Source organism: Heptranchias perlo, chromosome 15 (assembly GCF_035084215.1).
Source record: "Heptranchias perlo isolate sHepPer1 chromosome 15, sHepPer1.hap1, whole genome shotgun sequence".
NCBI lineage: Eukaryota > Metazoa > Chordata > Chondrichthyes > Hexanchiformes > Hexanchidae > Heptranchias > Heptranchias perlo.
The window spans coordinates 23,999,284-24,022,424 of NC_090339.1; the positions used below are offsets into that span (position 1 = coordinate 23,999,284).

Sequence of the window (23,141 nt, forward strand, 5' to 3'; positions counted from 1 at the left end):
AAGGGGAATTGGCAATAAATTTTCATTATGACTGTCAGAATAATTGATATCACAGGTCGAGCCCTTTTATCAGCACTTTCAATTTGTCATTCTATCCAGCCAAAAAGGTGCCAATAGCAGGACGTCATTTCGATTTGAGTGTCCTTTCAGGGCCTTTAACATATAGTTAACTTGAAGTGACATGAGAAAGTATGTGTTCATGAAGCAATTTTTTTTTTAAAAGTCGCAACAGTGAGGAATTGACTGTACATTATCAGATCAAAAAATAATAGAGATTCATTGGAAAGGTCTGGGACCTTAATAAAAGGGACAATAGCCTTAAGTGATACGAATAAGTGGAAGACACACTTCATACTAAAAATGACAGCAAGCCACAATGTTGGTTGTGGTGAATGTTTTGATAATCCACCTAAACTTGACCTAAGAGTAGTGACAATCTTCAAAGCTAATGAATTTAATGGTGCAGTGCCCCACAGTTGTCACTAAATTATGTTTATGCCGGAGCTAAAGAAGCCTAGTAGCATCCATTATCAATATATTTGATTTTTGTCATGAAGGTCAACTTCAGTTTGTGCGCTGACACTGCTGACTGTTGCTTTTCATCCTTGAATTTCGACCTGATCTCAACGATGGAGATCAGAATTCACAAGTGTAAACAGGCACACTGCCCAGTGTTGAAATCGGGTTCTTTGGTATTGGTGGCACCAAGAGAAAAATCTTTTTAAACCAAGGCTCCCTTAGCACATTTGTACATCAAAGAAGAAAATCAATCATGTGATAACTGTGATCACTTCAGATTTGATTATACGGTTCTGTATGTACACTATGTATAATTAGACTAGCGACAGAAACTCTCAGCTTTATTTATATAATCCAATGCATTTTGACACTCAGTATCTCAAAGACTACAGCATAATATACAATTGAAAATAAGGCACTGAAGCTGCCTCACCTGGCTGCATGTTCCGCCACATCCACCAGCCAAACCACAATGGCAACAATGGGGTCTCTCATTGTCAGGTTACATCTCAGCCTCTTCTCCTCCTCGGGAAACTATCACCTCATTTGAGCACCACATCTCCTTTCATTCCCCCTGCCTCTCCTTTACAGTCCTCATTATCTGTCACTCTCCCAGTGGTGGCTTCCTTGCTGAAGTCTCCTCCCTATTCTCCTCATTTAGCTTGACCCTGTCCTAACATAATCACTGACAAGACCTGGTGCCAGGGTCAAGGATGTCACTGAGCGGCTGCAGAACATTATGAGGGGGGAGGGTGAATAGCCGGAAGTCATGGTCCATCTTGGTACCAATGACATAGGTAGAAAGGGGGATGAGGTCCTCCAGGCAAATTGTAAGGAGCTAGGAAAGAGATTAAAAAGCATGACCTCAAAGGTAGTAATCTCCGGATTACTCCCGGTGCCATGCGCTAGTGAGTACAGAAATATGAGGATAGTGTAGATGAATGCATGGCTGAAGAGATGGTACAGGAGGGAGGGCTTTAGATTCTTGTGGCATTGGGACCAGTTCTGAGGGAGGTGGGACCTGTACAAGCTGGACAGGTTTCACCCCAACAAGTCTGGGACCAATATCCTCGCAGGGAGGTTTGCCGGTGCTGTTGGGGAGGATTTAAACTAGCTTGGCAGGGGGGTGGGAACCTGAGCATAGATTCAGAAGGGAGAGAAGCAAAGCTGGAAATGGAAGGCAGAAAATTAGTAAGCGAGTTTGGAAGGCAGAGGAAACAAAGGTCAGATAATAGACAACAAAAGAGTTTAGCAGTGCTTAATGGAATATACTTCAAATCAAGGAGTCTAGTGAATAAGACAGTTGAGCTGACGGCACAGATGGACACGTGGAAGTATGATATCATAGCTATTACTGAAACATGGCTTCATGAGGGGCAGGAATGGTAGCTCAACATTCCTGGTTACAGGGTGTTCAGACGAGATAGAGAGGGGGATAAAAAAGGATGGGGGTGGCAATATTGGTTAAAGAAACAATTGTGGCTGTGAGGAGGGATGATATGTTAGAAGGATCATCAAATAAGACCATATGGGTTGAGTTAAAGAACAAAAAAGGAGCAATCACACTGCTGGGAGTGTACTATAGACCCCCAGTCAGAGGGAGATAGAAGATCAAATATGTAGGCAAATTTCTGAGAAGTGCAAAAACAATAGGGCAGTATTAAGACAGGATTTCAACTACCCTAATATTAACTGGGATAGAATCAGTGTAAAAGGTGTGGAGGGTGCAGAATTCTTAAAATGCATTCAGTAGAACTTTTTTAGTCAGTACGTAGCAAACCCAACAAGAGAGGGGGCAGTTCTGGACTTAGTTTTAGGGAATGAAGGTGGGCAGGTGGAAGGAGTATCAGTAGGAAGGCATTTTGGTGGTAGTGATCATAATTCAGGTAGATTTAAAGTAGTTATGGAAAAGGACAAAGATAGACCAGAAATAAAAGTTTTCAATTGGGGAAAGGTCAATTTTACTAAGCTGAGAAGTGATTTAGCAAAATTGGACTGGAAACACCTACATGAAAGTAAATCAGTGTTAGAGCAGTGGAAAGCATTCAAGGAGGAGATAGTGAGGGCTCAGAGCAAATACGTTCCCACAAAGAAAAAGGGTGGCACTCCCAAATCTAGAGCCCCCTAGATGTCAAGGAGCATACAGGCAAAAAAGGGAAGCTTATGTCAGATATCGAGAACTCAATACTACAGAAAGCCTGGTGGAGTATAGAAAGTGCAGGGGTGAAATTAAAAAGGAAATTAGGAAAGCAAAGAGAGGGCATGAAAGAATATTGGCAAGTAAAATCAAGGAAAACCTGAAAATGTTTTATAAATACATAAAGAGCAAAAGGATAACGAAGGAAAGAGTAGGGCCTATTAGAGACCAAAAAGATAACCTGTGTGGAGGCGGAAGATGTTGGTATGGTTCTTGATGAATACTTTGCGCCTGTCTTCACAAAACAGCGGGATGATGCAGAGATTGTAGTTAAGGAGGAGAAGTGTGAAATACTGGATGGGATAAAAATAGTGTGGGAGGAAATATTAAGGGGATTAGCATCTTAGAAAGTAGATAAATCGCCAGGCCCAGATGAAATGTATCCCAGGCTGTTAAAAGAAGCAAGGGCGGAAATAACGGAGACTCTGACCATCATTTTCCAATCTTCTTTGGCTACAGGCATGATGCCGGAGGATTGGAGGACTTCTAACGTTGTACCATTGTTAAAAGGGGAGAAAGGGATAGACCAAGTAATTACAGGCCTGTCAGCCTAACCTCGGTGGTGGGCAAATTATTGTAAACAATTCTGAGGGACAGTATTAATCGTCATTTAGAAAGGCACGGGTTAATCAAGGTCAGTCAGCATGGATTTGTTAAGGGAAGGTCGTGTCTGACTAACTTGATTGAATTTTTTGAGGAGGTAACAAGGATGGTCGATGAGGGTAGCATGTTTAATGTAGTCTGCATGCATTTTAGCAAGGCTTTTGACAAGGTCCCACATGGCAGACTGGTCAGAAAAGTAAAAGCCCCTGGGATCCTCGGGAAAGTGGCAAGTTGGATCCAAAATTGGTTCAGTGGCAGGAAGCAAAGGGTAACATGCGACTGGTGGTTTTGTGACTGAAAGGCTGTTTCCAGTGGGGTTCCACAGGGCTCAGTACTAGGTCCCTTGCTTTTTGTGGTATATATCAACGATTTAGACTTAAATGTAGGGGGCATGATTAAGAAGTTTGCTGATGATACAAAAATTGATAGTGAGGAGGAAAGTTGTAGACTGCAGGAAGATATCAATGGACTGGTCAGGTGGGCAGAAAAGTGGCAAATGGAATTCAATTTGACTTCAACGGAGAAGTGTGAGGTAATGCATTTGGGGAGGGCAAACAAAGCAACAGAATACACAATAAATGGGAGGATACTGAGAGGTGTAGAGGAACAGAGGGACCATGGAGTGCATGTCCATAGATCCCTGAAGGTTGCAGGACAGGTAGGTAAGCTGGTTATGAAAGCATACGGGATATTTTCCTGTATTAGCCGAGGCATAGAATCTAAGAGCATGGAGGTTATGCTAGAATTGTATAAAACACTAGTTAGGCCACAGCTTGAGTACTGCGTACACCACATTACAGGAAAGATGTGATTGCACTAGAGAGGGTACAGAAGAGATTTACAAGGGTATTGCCAGAATTGGAGAATTTTAGCTATGAGGAAAGATTGGATAGGCTGGGTTTGTTTTCTTTGGAACAGAGGAGGCTGAGGAGAGATTTAATTGAGGTGTATAAAATTATGAGGGGCCCGGATAGAGTGGATAGGAAGGACCTATTTCCCTTAGCAGAGGGGTCAATAACTAGGGGACATAGATTTAAAGTAATTGGTAGAAGGATTAGAGGGGAGCTGAGGAAAGAATTTTTCACCCAGAGGGTGGTAGGGGTCTGGAACTCACTGCCTGGAAGGGTGGTAGAGGCAGAAACCCTCTACTGCATTTAAAAGGTGCTTGTTGACTTGAAGTGCCGCAACATACAAGGCTACGGTCCATGAGCTGGAAAGTGGGATTAGGCTGAATGACTCTTTATCGGCCGGCACAGACACAATGGACTGAATGGCCTCCTTCTGTGCTGTAACATAGGACAGCCATCTTCCTCTGCCCCAATGCTTCCTGACATTATTAACATTTCCCTTTGCATAGGATTTATTCTCCTCACCTTCAAAACTGCCACCATCATCATCCTCAACTCCTCTGTCCAATCCAAGTACAACCCCATCTCTAACCTCCCCTTCCTCTTAAAGGTTCTTGAGTGCAATATCATTACACAGCTGCACTCATCTTTCCCTTTCATTCACTGTTTGAATCCCTTCAATCTTGGTTTCCTACCAGCCCACAAATCTGAGACCACCCTGGTCAAAGTCAGCAACAACATCCTCCGTGATTGAAACTGTGACCTGTTATCCTTCTTTATCCTCTTCAAACTCTCTGTAGTGTTCTCCTGCACCACCTCTCCTCTGTGCCAACCTCTGTGAGGCTGCACTTTCTTGGTTCCATTCCTACCTGTGCCAGCATGGCCAACACTTCTCTGGAAATGGCTTCTCCTCTCACCCTCAGTCACCTTAGAAATAACTCAAGGTCCCATCCTTGGCCCCATCCGATTTTTCATTTATATGTTGTTGCTCAATTACATTAGGTATAGGCATGAGGTCAGCTTCCATATGTATGCTAATGACACTGTGCACTACCTTTCTTCCATCAATCTTGGCTCTGCAACAACCTGTTGTCAAATTGCTTGTTATGACTGAATCTTCTCCAACTTAATACTGGAACGGCCAAAGCCATCCTGTTCAGTTCTTGTCAAAAACTCCAAAGCCTACTCTCAGATTTTTTCCTCCCCCGCAGCTGCTCAATGAGGCTCAACCTGATAGTGTGTAACATCAGTGTCCTGTTGTCGCAAACTCCATCACCAAGACCACTTATATCCAGTTCCACAACAATACCTGTCTCCACACTTACATCCAGTTCCACAACAATACCCGTCTCCACTCTCAGCTTATCCCCACCACTGCTGAAACCACAAGACACCCTAACTTATCTCCAATCCATCTAAAACTCTGCTGCCCATCCAATTCCAGACTACATCCATCCACTTGCCTATCAGAGTTCGAAGACCGAAGAGCACAAACTGAGATGTAGTGCTGGATAGGGTTGCAGAGCTAGGATGGGGGCGAGGTCATGGAAGGATTTATAAATGAGGACAAGGATTTTGAATTCATTGTGCTGGGGGGCAAGAAGCCAATGGAAGTTTACGAGGACAGGGCTGAACTCCTAAGCATTTCCCCCTCCCTCCACTCTATCGTATGCAACAGAGCCTTCAGCTCCAACCCCTACACTGCAGCGCTCTACCTGAACACCTCTCCCTCACTAACTCTCTTCTTACCTTCAAAAGCCTGCTCAAAGCCTATTTCCTTGACTGTGCTTTCAATCATCTCTCCCACTTCTTCTGTAACTGTTCAGCATCTGCTTCTCCTCTGTGAAGTGATGTTTAGTACATTAAAGGCGCTATATAAATACAAGTTGCTGACACAGAATAACCATTTTAACTAACCTAATGGAAAACAAGTCATCTTAAGGGAGTCCTTTGAGCTGTTTAATTGGTAGAAGGCTGTTGTGCCGTTTAATGTTACACTTCACGGTGCACAGGCCTATGGTAGAAATGCATCATAAATATAATCCACAGCAATTGTCACTTGGCTATTTGGCATATTGGGACTAATATGCTATAGAAAAAATCTCACTAATACACTCATGTGATATTCTTTATTCATCCCCTTGAATATCTCCCACCACCAGTAGCAAACCCATAAACACCACTACTTCACCCTTGTGTGATAAAGCTGAAAATACTGTCTCTAGAAGCAGACCAAATTTTGAAGATCAAAATCTAAATATTTTTCAGCTAAGTGGACACAGTATAGAAATTTCGCAGACCCATCTAGACTAAAATCCCAGTGACAAGACTACAGGATTGTATACACAAGCAGCATGACTTAATCGATAAGATATTTTAGATTGAAAATGCTAATGCAGCAATGGTGCTGTACATGAACTCTGTAGTGTAAGCATTTAGGATGCTAACATAAAATTATGCAGTAATCACAATAGAGTCTGTGAGTAGAATCTAAGAATAGAAACATTGTGTCAGAGCTGCTCTGCCATCAGATTTATATGGGAATAACATGTCGTTTATGCATCAGCACACAGCAAAGGAAAGCAATCCCTATGAAGCTAATCTAATAATAGACTGTAAGTTAGTGATTACTGTTTCATGTAAAGTAGTTCTTGGTAGCACTAATGGCCTAATTCTGAGGGACTTGCTACTTACTGTGGTGAGACTGGTAACTGGAACAGTTCTGACAGATCTACAGGCTCAGGTTTACTGCATGGATTAGCTTCAATAGCCATATTAAATGAAACAGAATAAAATAAAAACAATTTTACACTGAGTGAAGGCCTGACTTATAGGAACTGGCAGCTTCTGTGGCCCAAGGCACAGAATTAGTTTTGCCACTCGATAATTTGACTGATTCACTTCACCGCCCAGAACAGGACATTTTATGCTTGATTTATATGTAATCAAGTCACCTGCTCAGTGCTGGGAAAGGCCAAGTCAATCCTAATCTGTTGAGTACCGAGTGTCTGTTAAAGAATACAACACATCAACATGTTTTCTGCCATACTACAGAAATTTTATTAACAAAGTTATTAACTCTTTCTATTCTCCGCCTTTGCAACCTGCAATAACGTAATTTCTATCATAGTATATAACGTAAAATAAAGATGAAATCTAATCAAATATAATTGTAAGCAAATCTGACCTAAGCAAGATTAGTGAGACAAGCAAACCTTTGCCAAGGATTATTTGCCACAGAGTTTGGATTTCAACAGTTTCTTAGATCATTTGTGGCCAAATTGCAGGCCAATTGTGAAAACACCATTGCTTTTTTTTTTAAGTTGTCCACCCTGAAATACAGAAGATACCGTGAAAGAAACAAGTTTGGTGAAGTGAGCACATTGAAATGGGCATTACCATACAAGTAGCGTAAACAATTACAACATCGTATGCTTAACTTTATTTTAACACATTATTTTCATCAAGCTCCTAAATGTTTGTCAATTGGGATTATTTTAAATAAATTCTACGTTGCATGATCTGAATCAGAATATGAACATAAAAAGTTGACGGGCAGGAAAAGACCAGCTGGTCCATCAAGCCTGCCCCACACAATGATGGCCGGACCATCATGGCTAAAAACTTCTTCCACCCACACGTCCCCCCACCCCCTGCAGCTATGTAATCTCCTGGGAGAGCTACAAAACAAAAAAAACCCAGGGCAAATAAAGGAAAAAAAATACTCCATAAAATTCCTCTTTGAACCCCTCAGGCAATCAAAACCAGTCCAGGAGATTACATGGACCAAGTGTTATCTATAAATCCTCTCTTCTAACCTGCAATACTAAGTGATTATTGCACCCTCTGGTATGGAGGAATTGCAGGGACCCTTAACTCCATAGAATCATAGAATGGTTACAGCGTGGAAGGAGGCCTTCGGTCCATCAAGTCCGCGCAGGCTCTATGCAAGAGCAATCCAGCTAGTCCCACTACCTCCGCGCCCCCCCTTTCACCGTAGCCCTGCAATTTTTTTCCTTTCAAGTACTTATCCAGTTCCATTTTGAAGGCCATGATTGAATCTGCCTCCACCACTCCCTCAGGCAGTGCATTCCAGATCCTAACCACAAGCTGTGTAAAAAAAAATGTTATCCTCATGTCACCTTTGGTTCTTTTGCCAAACACCTTGAATCTATGTCCTCTGATTCTTAACCCTTCCGCCAATGGGAACAATTTCTCCCCATCTACTCTGTCTAGACCCTTCTTAATTTTGAATACCTCTAACAAATCTCCTTGCAACCATCTCTGTTCCAAGAACAACCCCAGCTTCTCCAGTCTATTCCCGTAACTAAAGTCCCTCATCCCTGGAATCACTCTAGTAAGTCTCTTCTGCACCCTCTCTCAGGCCTTCACATCTTTCCTAAAGTGCGGTGCCCAGAACTGGACACAAAACTCCAGATGTGGCTGAACCAGTGTTTTATAAAGGTTCATCATGACTTCCTTGCTTTTGTACTCTATGCCTCTATTTATAAAGCCCAGGATCCTGCATGCTTTTTTAACCGCTTTCTCAACCTGCCCTGCCACCTTCAACGATTTGTGCACATAAACCCCCAGATCTCTCTGTTCCTGTACCCCTTTTAGAGTTGTGCCTCTAGTTTATATTGCCTATCCTCATTCATCCTACCGAAATGTATCACTTCGCATTTCTTGGTGTTAAATTTCATCTGCCACGTGTCCGCCCATGGCACCAGCCTGTTTATATCCTCTTGAAGTCTTTCACTACCCTTCTCACTATTTACTACCCTTCCAAGTTTTGTGTCATCTGCAAATTTTGAAATTGTGCCCTGTACACCCAAGTCCAAGTCATTAATATATATCAAGAAAAGCAGTGGTCCCAGCACTGACCCTTGGGGAATACCACTGTACACATCCTTCCAGTCCAAAAAACAACCATTCACCACTACTTTCTGTTTCCTGCCCCTTAGCCATTCTGTATCCATGTTGCTACTGCCTCCTTTATTCCATGGGCCGCAATCTTGATGATAAAGCCTACCATGCGGCACTTTATCGAACACCTTTTGAAAGTCCATACACACCACATCAACTGCATTGCCCTCATCTACCCTCTCTGTTACCTTATCAAAAAACTCTATCAGGTTGGTTAAACACAATTTGCCTTTAACAAATCCATGCTGGCTTTCCCTGATCAATTCACCCTTGTCCAAACGACTGTTAATTCTGTCCCAGATTATCGTTTCTAAAAGTTTCCCCACCACTGAGGCTAAACTGACTGGCCTATAGGTGCTGGGTTTATCCTAATTCTCCAGTCCTCTGGCACCACCCCCATATCTACGGATGTTTGGAAGATTATGGCCAGTACCTCCACAATTTCCATCCTTATTTCCCTCAGCAACCGAGGATGCATCCCATCCGGACCAGGTGACTTATCTACTTTAAGTTCAGCTAGCCTTTCAAGTACCTCTTTAATAATTTTTAGCCCATCCAGTATCTCAACTCCATCTTCCTTTACTGAGACTCTGGCAGCATCTTCTTCCTTGGTAAAGGCAGATGCAAAGTACTCATTTAGTACCTCAGCCATCCCCTCTGCCTCCATGAGTAGATCTCCTTTATGGTCTCTAATCGGCCCTACCCCTCCTCTTACTACCCATTTACTGTTTACATGCCTGTAGAAGACTTTTAGATTCCCTTTTATGTTGGCCGCCAGTCTATTCTAGGAACATAGGAACAGGAGTAGGCCATTCATCCCCTCGTGCCTGCTCCGCAATTTGATAAGATCATGGCTGATCTGTGATCTAACTCCATATACCTGCCTTCGGCCCATATCCCTTAATACCTTTGGTTGCCAAAGAGCTATCTATCTCAGATTTAAATTTAGCAATTGAGCTAGTATCAATTGCCGTTTGCGGAAGAGAGTTCCAAACTTCTACAATCTTTCGTGTGTAGAAATGTTTTCTAATCTCTCTCCTGAAAGGTCTGGCTCTAATTTTTAGACTGTGCCCCCTACTCCGAAAATTCCCAACCAGTGGAAATAGTTTCTCTCTATCCACCCTATCTGTTCCCCTTAATATCTTATAAACTTCGATCAGATCACCCCTTAACCTTCGAAACTCTAGAGAATACAACCCCAATTTGAGTAATCTCCTCATAACTTAACCCTTGAAGTCCTGGTATCATTCTAGTAAACCTACGCTGCACTCCCTCCAAGGCCAATATGTCCTTCCGAAGGTGCGGTGCCCAGAACTGCTCACAGTACTCCAGGGTTTTGTATAGCTGCAGCATAACTTCTGCCCCCTTGTACTCGAGTACTCTTGATATAAAGGCCAGCATTCCATTAGCCTTATTGATTATTTTCTGCACCTGTTCATGACACTTCAATGATCTATGTACCTGTACCCCTAAGTCCCTTTGGACATCCACTGTTATTAACTTTTTACCATTTAGAAAGTCCCCTGTTCTATCCTTTTTTGATCCAAAGTGGATGACCTCACATTTGTCTACATTGAATTCCATTTGCCACAGTTTTGCCCATTCACCGAATTTATCAATATCGCTTTGTAATTTTATGTTTTCATCTACACTGCTTACAATCCCATCAATCTTTGTGTCATCGGCAAACTTAGATATGAGACTTTCTATGCCTTCATCTAAGTCGTTAATAAATATTGTGAATATTCTCATATTCTCTCTTTGCCCCTCTTATTTCCTTTTTCACTTCCCCTCTGAACTTTCTATATTCTGCCTGGTTCTCATTTGTCTTTTCCGTTTCATCTTACTCACTATCTCTTTTGTCATCCAGGGAGCTCTGGCTTTAGTTGCCCTATGTTTCTGCCTCATGGGACTGTGGCTAGACTGTACCCGAACCATCTCCTCTTTAAAGGCCGCCCATTGATCACTTACAGTTTTGCCTGCCAATCTTTGATTCCAATTTACCCGGGCCAGATCCGTTCTCATCCCATTGAAATTGGCCCTCCTCCAATTGAGTATTTTTACTTTAGAGTGGTCCGTGTCCTTTTCCATAGCTATTCTAAACCTTATGATACTATGATCGCTGCTCCCTAAATGCTCCCCCACTGACACTTGCTCCACTTGGCCCACCTCATTCCCTAGAACCAAGTCCAGCAACTCCAGGAACATTCTGTGATACCTTTCATTATACAGGATTATAAAAGGATTTGACAGTATTGCCATATTCTTTAAGCATGTAGAGGTCCAAGTTAGCAACAGAAGCAAGTTGATTGGAAAAGAATGATAAGCATGACCCTGAAATTTTCATTTTAAATACTGGTATATCAAATAAATATGTTGAGTTTCCCTCAAAAATAAAAGCAATTATTTTAAAGAAAAGAACGAATTTGTATTTAAATAATGCCTTTCATGTCTTCACAGCCAATGAAATACTTACGAAGTGTAGTCACTGTTTTAATGTAGGGTTTTTTTTGTTTTTTTCTCTAGTTTTCTTCCCTCCTCTCCTGAAGGCACCTAGCTGGAACATGGTAACATGGTCATGAGAGATGACCATTCTTCATCTGTGAGTCTAGACAGTGAGGCAGGGGCACCACATCCCAATCTTGACCCCTCACAGGAAAGTATCACTGGATAGCAATCAGGGGTAGGAACCCTGGCTAATTTCTTTTCCATCCTAACCCAGCAGCATTGAGGCCAAATGTAGCACCCTTAACATGAGGCCAGCTCACCTGAGCTTAGTTAATTCAGCATAAATGATGAATTGAACTTGTAACTTTTGTAGTAGATATGATTCAGTACTATAGACTACGACAGTCGCAAGTTCGCTCGCAAAGTCGCAAAGTGGTATTTTTAGCAGTTTAACTAATGGGAAACATTTTGTGGTTTATGAAATGGAAGATAATAAGCTACTCAAAAATAAACATTGTGGTGACAGCTCCGGAAGTTAAAAAATAAATATGTAATTTAAAGACATTTGTTGAGTTATGTAAATCTGGGTCAGTGGCTAATAAAGTTTAAAATACTTCAACTCTAATCTTTTGTAAATATTTTTCCTTTATTTAAAAGAAAGCTTGCCCAGTGCAGCACATTCCACAGTTGGATTCATGAAGTGCAAGTGCATGATCAAGCACGGCCCTGTCATTAACAATTAAAGGTGACCTTGTCATATTTAATAACTTCAGAGCACAAACATTCTTTCAATGCTTAAAGGTTAATGAAAGTTGTCACCGTACCTGTATCAGTCTCGCTGCGGACCACAGTCTTGTTGTTGTGTAATTTGCATCAGAGTTTTTAGACACACTTTTCTATTTTGTATGTGTAAGAATGGCACAAGACAAATTCTCTTTCATTGTTTTGGGGCAAACCAGATGGAGTGCAGACACAATGGGATGTGTCATTTATCACAATGACAGCAGGTAGGTAGAAGTGCTCCTAGCAGCCCAGGATAAGTCACCTCTTTTCATATGTAGCAGCTTTAGGGTAGCAATATTAGATTTTAGAGTAAAGAAAAACATTTTTATTTGAGTTTAAGTCACAACTTGTAGAACACTGCATTATATCAAACCATTCCCACCCAGATTTTTGAGGATTATCCATTATTTTTAAAGGGAATTCATAGATTTTTGGGACCTCGTTTGATATGGGAATAATACATTCGGTATTCAGCTAATATCATTATTATGCAACAAGAAGCATTCCAGTTGCCCCTCACTGTAATATCCTCTGACATCCTGCAACCCCAGATACCACTATTTATGACTCCCTTGATGTCTGGGAAACATACAAAATCTCCTGTGTAGAATATCCCTCACATCATGACACGATTTCTATGCAACTCAAACAGGTTATTATACTGAAGGCCAACTATACCAACATTCACATCTTAAGAATTCCAAAATATCTGACTGTGTCAGCAGCTCTTTTCAATTATTAAATTTCACTATGTTGGTAGGAGGCTGGTGAGCAGCATTCAGTGCATGCGCAATGTCACAGCAACATGGTCAGGCAGTGAAATTTGGCTCCTGTTTGCATCATTGTGAAAACAGAACCCACACTTCATCATTCAGTGCATTAGAAAGGTGGCTTTAATATATTCTCTCCTCTTGTTTCCCTCTTTTAATTTTCCCCTGTTTTCTCCATCAATGCCTGTTTCTCTTTCACTCCTCATGGCCTTCCAGATTGTGGGATTTGCGAAATACTTTTTCTCGTGGAAGAAAGTCAGAGAAACAAATGCCAGCACTGCACTTGCGGGCCCTCCGTTTGCATACACTGGAGGATGACCGAGCTTGGGAATCTCATGCATGAAACCCCCGGGCAAATACAGGAGTGTTGATAAACCCATAGCTTTCAGCAACTCCAACATTAAGTTTGATTATTTTTTCCAGGACACACTCACATAAAAATATTTTCAGTCCTTCGGAATAGAACCTTACTTTTTTGGAGAATTGGACATGACTGAGGTACTGAATGAGTATGTAATGGGGTTCCCCAGGGATCGGTATTAGGACCATTGCATTTTTTGTTGTATATAAATGACCTGGACTTGGTTTTAGGGAGTACAATTTCAAAGTTTGCAGATGATACACAGCTTAGCAACATAGTAAATAGTGAGGAGGATAGTAGCAGACACCAGGAGGACATAGACAGAGACAGACTGGTGAAATGGGCAGACACATGGCAGATGCAATTTAATGTCGATAAGCTTGAAGCACTTTGGGAGAAACAACATGGAGAGGCAGTATAATCAAAGTGGTATTATTTTGAGGAGGGTTCAAGAGCAGAGGGATCTGGGGGTGCATATTCACAAATCTTTGAAGGTGGCAGGAAAAGATGATAAGGTGATTAAGAGAGCATATGGAATACTTAGCTTTGTAAATAGAGGCATTGAATACAAAAACAAGGAAATCATGCTAAACGTTTGGAAATCACTGGTTAGGCCTCAGCTGGAGTATTGTTTACAGTTCTGGGCACCACACTTTAGGAAGGATGTCGCGGTCTTGGAGAGGGTACAGAGGAGGTTTACCGGGATGATACCAAGGATGAGGGACTTCAGTTATGTGGAGAGATTGGAGAAGCTGGGATTGTTCTCCTTAGAGCGGAGAAGTTTCAGGAGAGACCTAATAGAGGTATTCAAAATAATAAGGGGTTTTGATAGAGCGAATCGGGAGAAACTGTTTCCTCTGACAAATGGGTCAATTACCAGAGATCATAGATTTAAAATAATTGGCAAAAGAACTCGAAGGGAAATAAGGAGAAATTTTTTCACACAGAGGGTTGTTAAGATCTAGAACGCACTACCTGAAAGGTGGTGGAAACAGATTCCATAGGAACTTTCAAAAGGCAATTGGACATGTACTTGCAGAAGACTAATTTGCAGGTTAAAGGGAAAAAGCTGGTGAGTGGGACTAAATTGGACAGCTCTTTCAAAGAGCTGGCACAGGCACAGAGGGCTGAATGGCCTCCTTGTGCTATGTTTCTACGATTCTATGATAATTATTCAAGTACTATTGAGCTATCAAAATCTTGGTGTTTTGTCATGGGATTCTTCACCCTATAAATGGATAGCTAATTGTGAATTATTTGTTTTTGCAATATCAAGTATAAGTTCAGTCTGGAAACCCGATGGTTTTGAAAATCATAAAAGAGGTCATGGCTCAGTCCCCTCCTTTTATAGCTCTCCAGATGTGGTAAAGGGACATTGTTACTTAGTAAAGTGACTTGCAAGACCCATCACACAGCTTCAAATAGAGCAGCATCCAATGGCACAATCAATGCCCTGATAGTGCCACTGGTTTGCCAAGCATACCTGCTGCTACAATGTTTTAACTTTAGGTAAAAACTAATTTTAGATGTTGCAGAGCAGCTTTGCTCAGCACAGCAATTACAGCCCGAATGAATCCCAGCAGCAGCTGAGTGTCTGCTCCTGCAGCTCCAAGAACTTAGGCTGCCTGACTGCTTCCCTACAAAGGTAAAAAATCTTTTACTGAACTCTAATTGGTTTATAATAATTTAGTATAAAAATTGTTAATTAACCTTACGCACAAAGGAAATTATAGCCCCCCCCCCACAACCCCTCTTTTAACAATGAATTGAATCGGAAACATATCCATGGGGTGAGAGGCAGAGAGGCGTTCCTGATCAGTCTTCGGTTAAAATTCAGGATTCTAGTCATTAATGATCAGCTGTACAGTGATCATAATCTGAAAACTGTCCTATACATTTCGCACTGAGTACAGCAATTTCCTCAAGCTCTGCCGGTTTCATTACTGAATAACAATGAGTCTCAAAAATACCTTTCATAATTAGCAGAATCACTGATTACTGCAAATGCTGAATATTTTGGCGACTTTTTCTTTCAGTCTTTTCAAGGATTTTATATTTTCCCCCCAAAACAATAGTGTGAGCTTCCTTGTTGGATCTGGAAGGGTTGTACAGTTGACTAGGTGAGCCATAGGAAGGTCCCAGGTTTGATCTCCATCTCTGCTGAGCTAGTTGATCTCAATCAGAGCAGTGGTAGGGTTGCAACAATTGCCCTCAGAGCCCTGGGTCGAAGGGAGAGATTGGACTCGACTCCCCCATTTCTGATCGTTATCCATTGACTCTACTGGATTTGCATGTTCTGGACATCAGGTGAGGGAAGGATCAGACTCGGTTTCATGCCATCCTTACCCCATAGTTGAATCGAATTGACCATTTGTTAAGGTACCAGAGGGGGACCTGCACTTGTGCAACTTATACCCAGCAGGGGGTCAACACATTCAGCAGAGGAAGGAACTAGAGAAAATTGGCTAGGAACTTTTAAAAATCACACTCCTTTGTTGACTTTGAACTCACAAATGTATAAACGTAGAACATATATAAATGGGCAAGTTCACATTGGTATTACATTTTTTTTAAACAAAAGCTCCACTTTATGAAAGCTGTATGTGAAAGCAATCTAACTGTAGTAAGATGTTTAATGTATGTAGACATGGACGTTCATTAAATCAAGACCTAAGGAACTAAATCCCAAGCAGTAAGAGTGTTCAGAAACAGTGCCTTCCTTGGCTTTCTTAATGATAGAACCCAACGAATCTCATTGCATCTAGGAGAAAATGGCAATATATCTTGAGCAAATGAATTACAGAATCAAACGACATTGGATCTGAAACAATGTAACAACAAAACTATATTGTTTTTTATGAATACTCAAAAAATCCAATATTCCAACCTCTGGTAAAGTATAAAACCCCCTGAAGGACAAGCCTGTTCAATCAATATTAGTTCATTTCAATTGAAGATCCTTACAACGTCTGTGCTGATGATTTTATGGATTTCATTACCTGTCGGTGAGATGATTCCTGGTGATAAGAGACCTGGGACTGCATGGGGCATGATGCGAGAATTTTCTGGCAACGTGACACTCAGGGTCCGTTTTGGGGGCCTTCCAGGCCTTGAGCTGTCGAAGAGAAAAAATAAGCTGGTTTTAATTTTTTTGGTTACTTTGAAACAAAGAGTCTTTAAAAGTGACAGCCAAAAATAAGTCTCCCAAACTCTAGTAACAACCATTTTACAGGAGCACGAAAAATAAAACCAGACATTTTACAGAATATCTACCAAACCTTGTTCCAGTCAACCCTATATTAATTTTTTGGGGGGATAAAACAGAGCAACAAGTTTGAACCCAGTCTTTATTCAACATTATTCAGAATCGAAGGGATTTTATTACTCGAGCATTTTAAATTAAATGTCTTTATTGCACTCCAGGGACTTTTTAATGGCTATTGATTTCCTAACAAATGCAAGAAATACAAAACAACTTAGGTCCAAATTGTGCTGTATAATTTTTGAAATGCAGAGACTTGGAATGGGTGTAAAGAGAGTGTCCAGAATGCACAAAGGCCTCTGCTAATCAGCAGGTCAAAGATGATATTAAATGGTGTTCTCACAAGTGAAATTAACTCTGTGCCGACGTACTAATTTTAAAATGAGAAGATTTTGACGTTAAAAATGTTTTACCATTCCAAGAATCAGATTCAAGTAGAAATGTTTCCCAAAAAAAGTAATTTAAAAAAAAAATCTGATCTGTTTTGAATTGATTTTCAAAGCACATGAGGAGGTTGTCTGAAAATGAGATTGGAATGAGAACTGATTGTTCAGATCACAGCAGAGAAGGGGACTGGTTTGTCCAAATGTTTCCAGAGAGTCAATTTAAATAAGATTCATAAAAGGAAACTGGAGATATTTCACAAGAGTTTCCAAGAACTTTGGGCAACTGAGGGCATGGTACGAATAACACTACAGGTCACAAAAGATGAAAGTGTGAGCTTTTTTACTAGATAAGTTGTAAATACATCACTGACTTGTTCAGGGATTAATAACTTTATTCTCACTGCCTGAAGATCTCATTTGTGCTGAATCCCCTACAGGAACACAATCCCAATCATAAATCCTCAAACAGATCAATAGTGTACATTTTCAAGTGTACAGGAAAAAAAAAGACTGCAAACTGTGCAAAAGATTTTCATCCAAAATAATTCATATCTGAAATGTTCAACAGACTGAAACAAGCTTTCTGGTTTAATGTTGCTTTAACAGATTAAGAACGTGCAGTAAATATAATGAAGGTTATTTAAACAGTCAAAAGCAGGAGGATACAAACCAATGTTTTTTTAACGAGCAGTTTTAATGAATCCTTTTAAAAATAAGTTTCCGCTATAAAGTTGTAAAACCTGACCAGGTTTGTTGATACAAGGCAGCCATTAAACCTTCTTAGTTTTCAAAGTAGAACTGTCTCCTTTGTGTGCCATTGTTCAGCAGAAAGCTAGGAACGCGGCTTGCCCTCTCCAACTGATGGTTACCATTTTCTGCCCCCTCTTTACAGTCAAAATGCAAATTAGTCTTATTCGGAACGGCCAAAGTTGAGCTTGTTGATTTGTTTCAGTCCGAATCAAGTTGAGCTTGTGAATTTACTGTCGTGGTCATGGTCGAAAACAACACTGAACTGGCATCGTCTGTGTGCATACATTGTACAGTGTATCGTGAAAATACTTGGTGTAAAATTCCTTTGCCATATCACAATATTGCACAATTTACCCTAGCTTAGCTCAGATTGATCAATTTTCAAAGCCTACTGTGATGTGTAACACAATACAGATCTTTGCATACGTGTGTGTTCATTTTTACCCTCACTTATTTTTACTGTTGCTGTTTCCTAGCCTGTTATAGATGTCTCTACTTTCCAGCCGTGTGAGGGTAAGGAGAACTCCTGCTCTCAGATCTCTGCCAGAGCCACACTGTAACTAACTGCTAGCAAGTGCATGGAAGCTGCCAGCTGTAACTCACCCTCTGATTGTCCCTCCGGTCCTTTAGAGAACTGCCTAGACTCTGATTGCCCCGTCCTGTAATGGCTCAGTCCAATTAGCAGCTTGCAATGTGGAGAATCCTAGCCATGAAACTATGGTCCACTGCTTACTCCATTGCCACTGTGTACTGGCACACCAACATGCTATGCCATCGGATCATTCATCCTGTTTATTTTAAAGAGGAAGCACTCTTTTTGTTTGCAGCATTTACATTTCGATTTACATTTATTTTTAACCTTGATAAACTCCTAGGGAGGAGAAATTGGTCCTGGTCACGCCTGTTTTATGGGCGTAAAATTAGAATGGGGGGACTAATTTCCAGACATGATCTCTTGCGCAGGTGGTGACTTCCAAGTGTTCAGGGCACCCACCTAAAACAGGTGTTGGGCTCTTTGAATAGGCTAATCAGGATCCTAATGCCTGTTATTAGGACCCCACTGCAAAATTCGGCATAAATCCCACCCCACCCCCAGTACCCCTATTCATCTCTTTCTCCCAGGACTTGCCTATGGGCCGCCTCCGCATTGCAGTTGGCCGAATTTACCAGGGCCCTGACCGGCAAGCTGCATCGGGATGCCCGATTGGCATTCGCAGCTTGCCGATTTTATGTAGCCAAGGCCTAACTTGCAGCCTCATTGGCCTCATGCCTCACGTTCCAGGGCACCTCCCACTTTGTGCCAGTTTCCAGTGATAAACCAGTTTCTCCCCCTTAGTAATTATCAGGTTCTAGTATGAAAAGAGAATGCAGTATTGAAAAGAAATGGGATGAGAATAAAGGGATGATTCCTCTGTCCTGTGTGCTTGGAGAGCAGGAGCACAACTGGAGCAGGGAATTGGGAGTGGAGTCCCAGCATCAATTTCTTTCTGGGCTGCAATTCTTTGCTCTTCTATTATTAGATGAGATGAAGTACTTGTGGCCATTTCATACACGAGCCTCATTAAGGCCCCAGATTTGATACAAAAAATATTTAAATGAACACCACTCACAACTCCCTGGGAATTGTGCAGAGTTTTCTGTTTCTTGCTTTGTGCACCCATTTGGAATGGGCACGAGGGAATCTCCAGGGGTGTTGGAGTCTTTGGAAGGTTTTTTTTTGGCAATGCTTACAGTATCATTTTAGTGCAGTGTTCTTGGTGAGATATTTCCATATTTTTAGGAAAATGTACATTTTTTACCTTGGGGTAAACTTGCTTTAAAAGCACCTTAATTTCACGGTAGAGGTGGCACAAGGTGAAAGAAGGTATGGCAGAAAGATCTGCAGGCCCTAGACCATTCTGCAGCCCCTGGCACACCTACTTGTCAATTACACAGGACAACTACCTCCGATTGCTTCAGGTCAACAGGACAGCACTTTGTCATCTGCAGGAAAGGCACCAGCAGCAAACTTGCAACACAAGGGCACTATCAAGTTGGCAAGATCATCGGTGCCCTCAACTGTTATACTATGGCTCACTTCCACCTAGCACTACAATGTCAGGTACTGTGCTGGCCACATAACACATCAAAAAGTGTATTGGTTGAAGTGACCAGCACTTTTATTTCCTTTGCCACCGAACGCCATGGCACACACATACCCAATGTTGCCACGACGATGCAATTCCCAAAGTGCAGAGGGTCACTCATTGCTGCCATGTGTCCAACTTGAAGTCCTTGGAGGATATGTGTGTGTGGGACAAGGTTTTTACTGTACTTTGCATCTTGACTGTGTCCCCTGCTCAGGTATAGCTACGCATGAGATATAATGAAAAATCTGTAAGGTTGCATGAAGTCTTGGCATAGGTGAGCAGTAAAGTTGGAAGAACTACTGTTGGTTAGTCTTACTTTGCCAGATCCCTTCAAGTTTACCATCTTCTCCCACTTCTGTTTCCAAGTACAGGAATTACTATAGATAGCATTCAGTCTGGCCGACACCTTCTGCCAAGCATGGTGCACTGCTGTTCTCTGGAAATGGTGTTCTGGAGTGCCAATGAGGGCAGGCCTCCTCAAACACACCAAATGCAGCAGAATGTCCACTTTGCCATCCATTAAATAGCAAATCATCTACATCACAGGGGTATCTCTGATGGCAGTTCTGCCAATTAAAACAACCCTCTTGGATAAAGGCATTAAAGGGACATGTGGGACTATATGACTGGGGAGAGGAAACTGTGAAACAGCCACTCAAACAGGAATTACATCTTTGCATCACTGTATTTGACAAAGAAACATAAAAAGGGATGCTCAACATTTTTGGATAAACCAATACCCCTTTAATATGATTGATGCCAAGAATTAAAATTTTAAAATGTATGCCATCTTGGGCTGGAGGTGGGGGGGTTTCTGGGCTCAATAGATAGACAAATACTCCAGGCCATGGAATACTTCCTCCTCGTCCAGTAACACTCCCATACACAAACACACAACAATGTGTAATCGACTCACCTTCTGGTGCACCATGTCCCTACAATAAGTTTCTACTCACAGCTAAAAAAATATTTTGAATGATTTTTAAAACTTTCATTCATAAAATCATGTTATGAGCAGAATATTCACTGACTTCTGCTTAACTGTAATATTTTGCCAACAAATGTACCCAACCAAAATCATGCACAAGCATCATTCAGTCAGGGTTCCTCACTTGATAAATGTTATGCCTAATATGACCCTTATGTCTCAAAGCCTGACAGATACTATCCCTATCATTAAACATAGCATATATAGTATCCATGAGAAGTATTCAAACTCCAGCTGTGACATTTTGTTTTGTGTACTCTAAGCTTTTACAGAGCAAAATAGTTTCAATAATATGGCAGCAAAACTATTACATAGACAGCTGACTATTTAAAATGGTTTGTAAATATTTTTTGTAGCACTTAGGATTAATTATGAGTCAAATTGCATGGAGTTCCTGCAAGGCCTGGACATGCTAATTGTGTGAATCACCGAAGAGTATTTGATGGTTTTTTTGAATATAGGTTGTCAAACCATGGGAAAAAAAGAATTGCGTTGTCAATGCACCTTTTTAAAAAAAATACCAATGGTAATAGAGTGTCCTAATTAACTGTGAGCAAACTGGGACTCCAGTACACTGAGCAACTCAACGAATAATGCAGGTTATGTGTGTGTCCACAAGTTTCTTCTCCCCATTCCCTCCTGCAACCCACCCACCAATTTGGCTTCCTCGTGTTGGCAGTGCCATGTGGGGGAGATGCCAGGAAAAAGCTCGGGACTTCTCCCCAGGAAGGGAGGAAAAATTGAAGATCAGTCGTCCCGACTTCTCACATATAAATCTTGGCTGCCAGCTCTAGAGCAACTTTGGCAGAGGTTGGGAAGCAAATCTTTGCCTACCCTTACGGCATCGAAAGAGACTTAAAGAGGAGAAATATTTCTGAAACATCATGGGCCAGAAATTGCTTAAAAATTAACAGTGAGCTCAAAAATGCTCACCATTGTTAGTGGCGAAATCGAGGAGCAAGTTCCAGCGTTCGCACATGTGCAGTGAAGCGCGGAAATCCGGAACTTGCTCCTCCTGGTTCACCGGTGATATGACAGCTTCGCATCAAAGGAATATCACATGCTGCAATCAACAGAATCAATGGACCAGCACAACTTGCTCGTCTGCACAGCTGGAAAGTAACTAATATTGCCACAAAACAGGTACGCTTAAAAATACTAGGTCTAAACAGGTCAGAGGCTGGGTATTCTGCGGCGAGTGACTCACCTCCTGACTCCCCAAAATCTTTCCACCATCTACAAGGCACACGTCAGGAGTGTGATGGAATACTCTCCACTTGCCTGGATGAATGCGGCTCCAACAACACGCGAGAAGCCAGACACCATCCAGAAGAAAGCACACCACTTGATTGGCACCCCATCCATCACCTTAAACATTCACTCCCTCCACCACCGGCACACCATGGCTGCAGTGTGTACCATCCACAAGATGCACTGCAGCAACTCGCCAAGGCTTCTTGGACAGCACCTCCCAAACACAGAATCTCTACCATCTAGGACAAGGGTAGCAGGCGCATGGGAACAACACCACCTGCACGTTCCCCTCACACACCATCCTGACTTGGAAACATATCGCTATTCCTTCATCGTCGCTGGGTCAAAATCCTGGAACTCCCTATCTAACAGCACTGTGGGAGAACCTTCACCACACGGACTGCAGCGGTTCAAGAAGGCGGCTCACCACCACCTTCTTAAAGGCAATTAGGGATGGGCAATAAATGCTGGCCTTGCCAGCGACGCCCACATCCCATCAATGAATAAAAATAAAAAAACTAAGTTTCAACGGTTAGTCTTAATGACTGCCAAACAACTAAAAATTAACTTTTAAAAACGTGGAGTCTCATCGCTCCTTATTTTAATAGTTTTTGGTCATTAAATTTTTTTTTAAAAATTAAAACATTTTAATTTTATTTTTGCTTCTGTCTCTTTTATTTAATTTGATTTTTTTCTTTCCTTTTTTTTGCTGTCCTATAACTGTTTTTACAAATGATTTTAGTGTTGTAACTTTCATTTCCTGGATTTTATGTTCCAGCCTGTAGAAACTGTTCACAGCGTGTCACAAATGCTGCAATCTGATTGGTCAAGGGGAGAGAGTGATCCTCTTGTTTCTCCCATGGGTCCTAGTTTCGCTGGAACTAACCCTGGGCTCTTCTCCACGTCCTATTAGAGGA

General features: G+C 41.6%; 1 protein-coding gene across 5 annotated transcripts in view; it reads right to left on the reverse strand.

Moving 5' to 3' along the window:
* Window positions 1–23,141, reverse strand: part of dacha (dachshund a) — a 312,302-nt gene that overhangs the window by 165,153 nt on the left and 124,008 nt on the right. For 4 of the 5 annotated variants that reach the window (XM_067996893.1, XM_067996890.1, XM_067996894.1 and 1 more), the window contains exon 2: window positions 16,455–16,570. In XM_067996893.1, the coding sequence (XP_067852994.1) occupies window positions 16,455–16,570 (116 nt within the window). Of the gene's footprint in view, window positions 1–16,454; window positions 16,571–22,177; window positions 22,428–23,141 lie in introns of those variants that run through there. The other variant, XM_067996895.1, reaches the window with a different exon arrangement.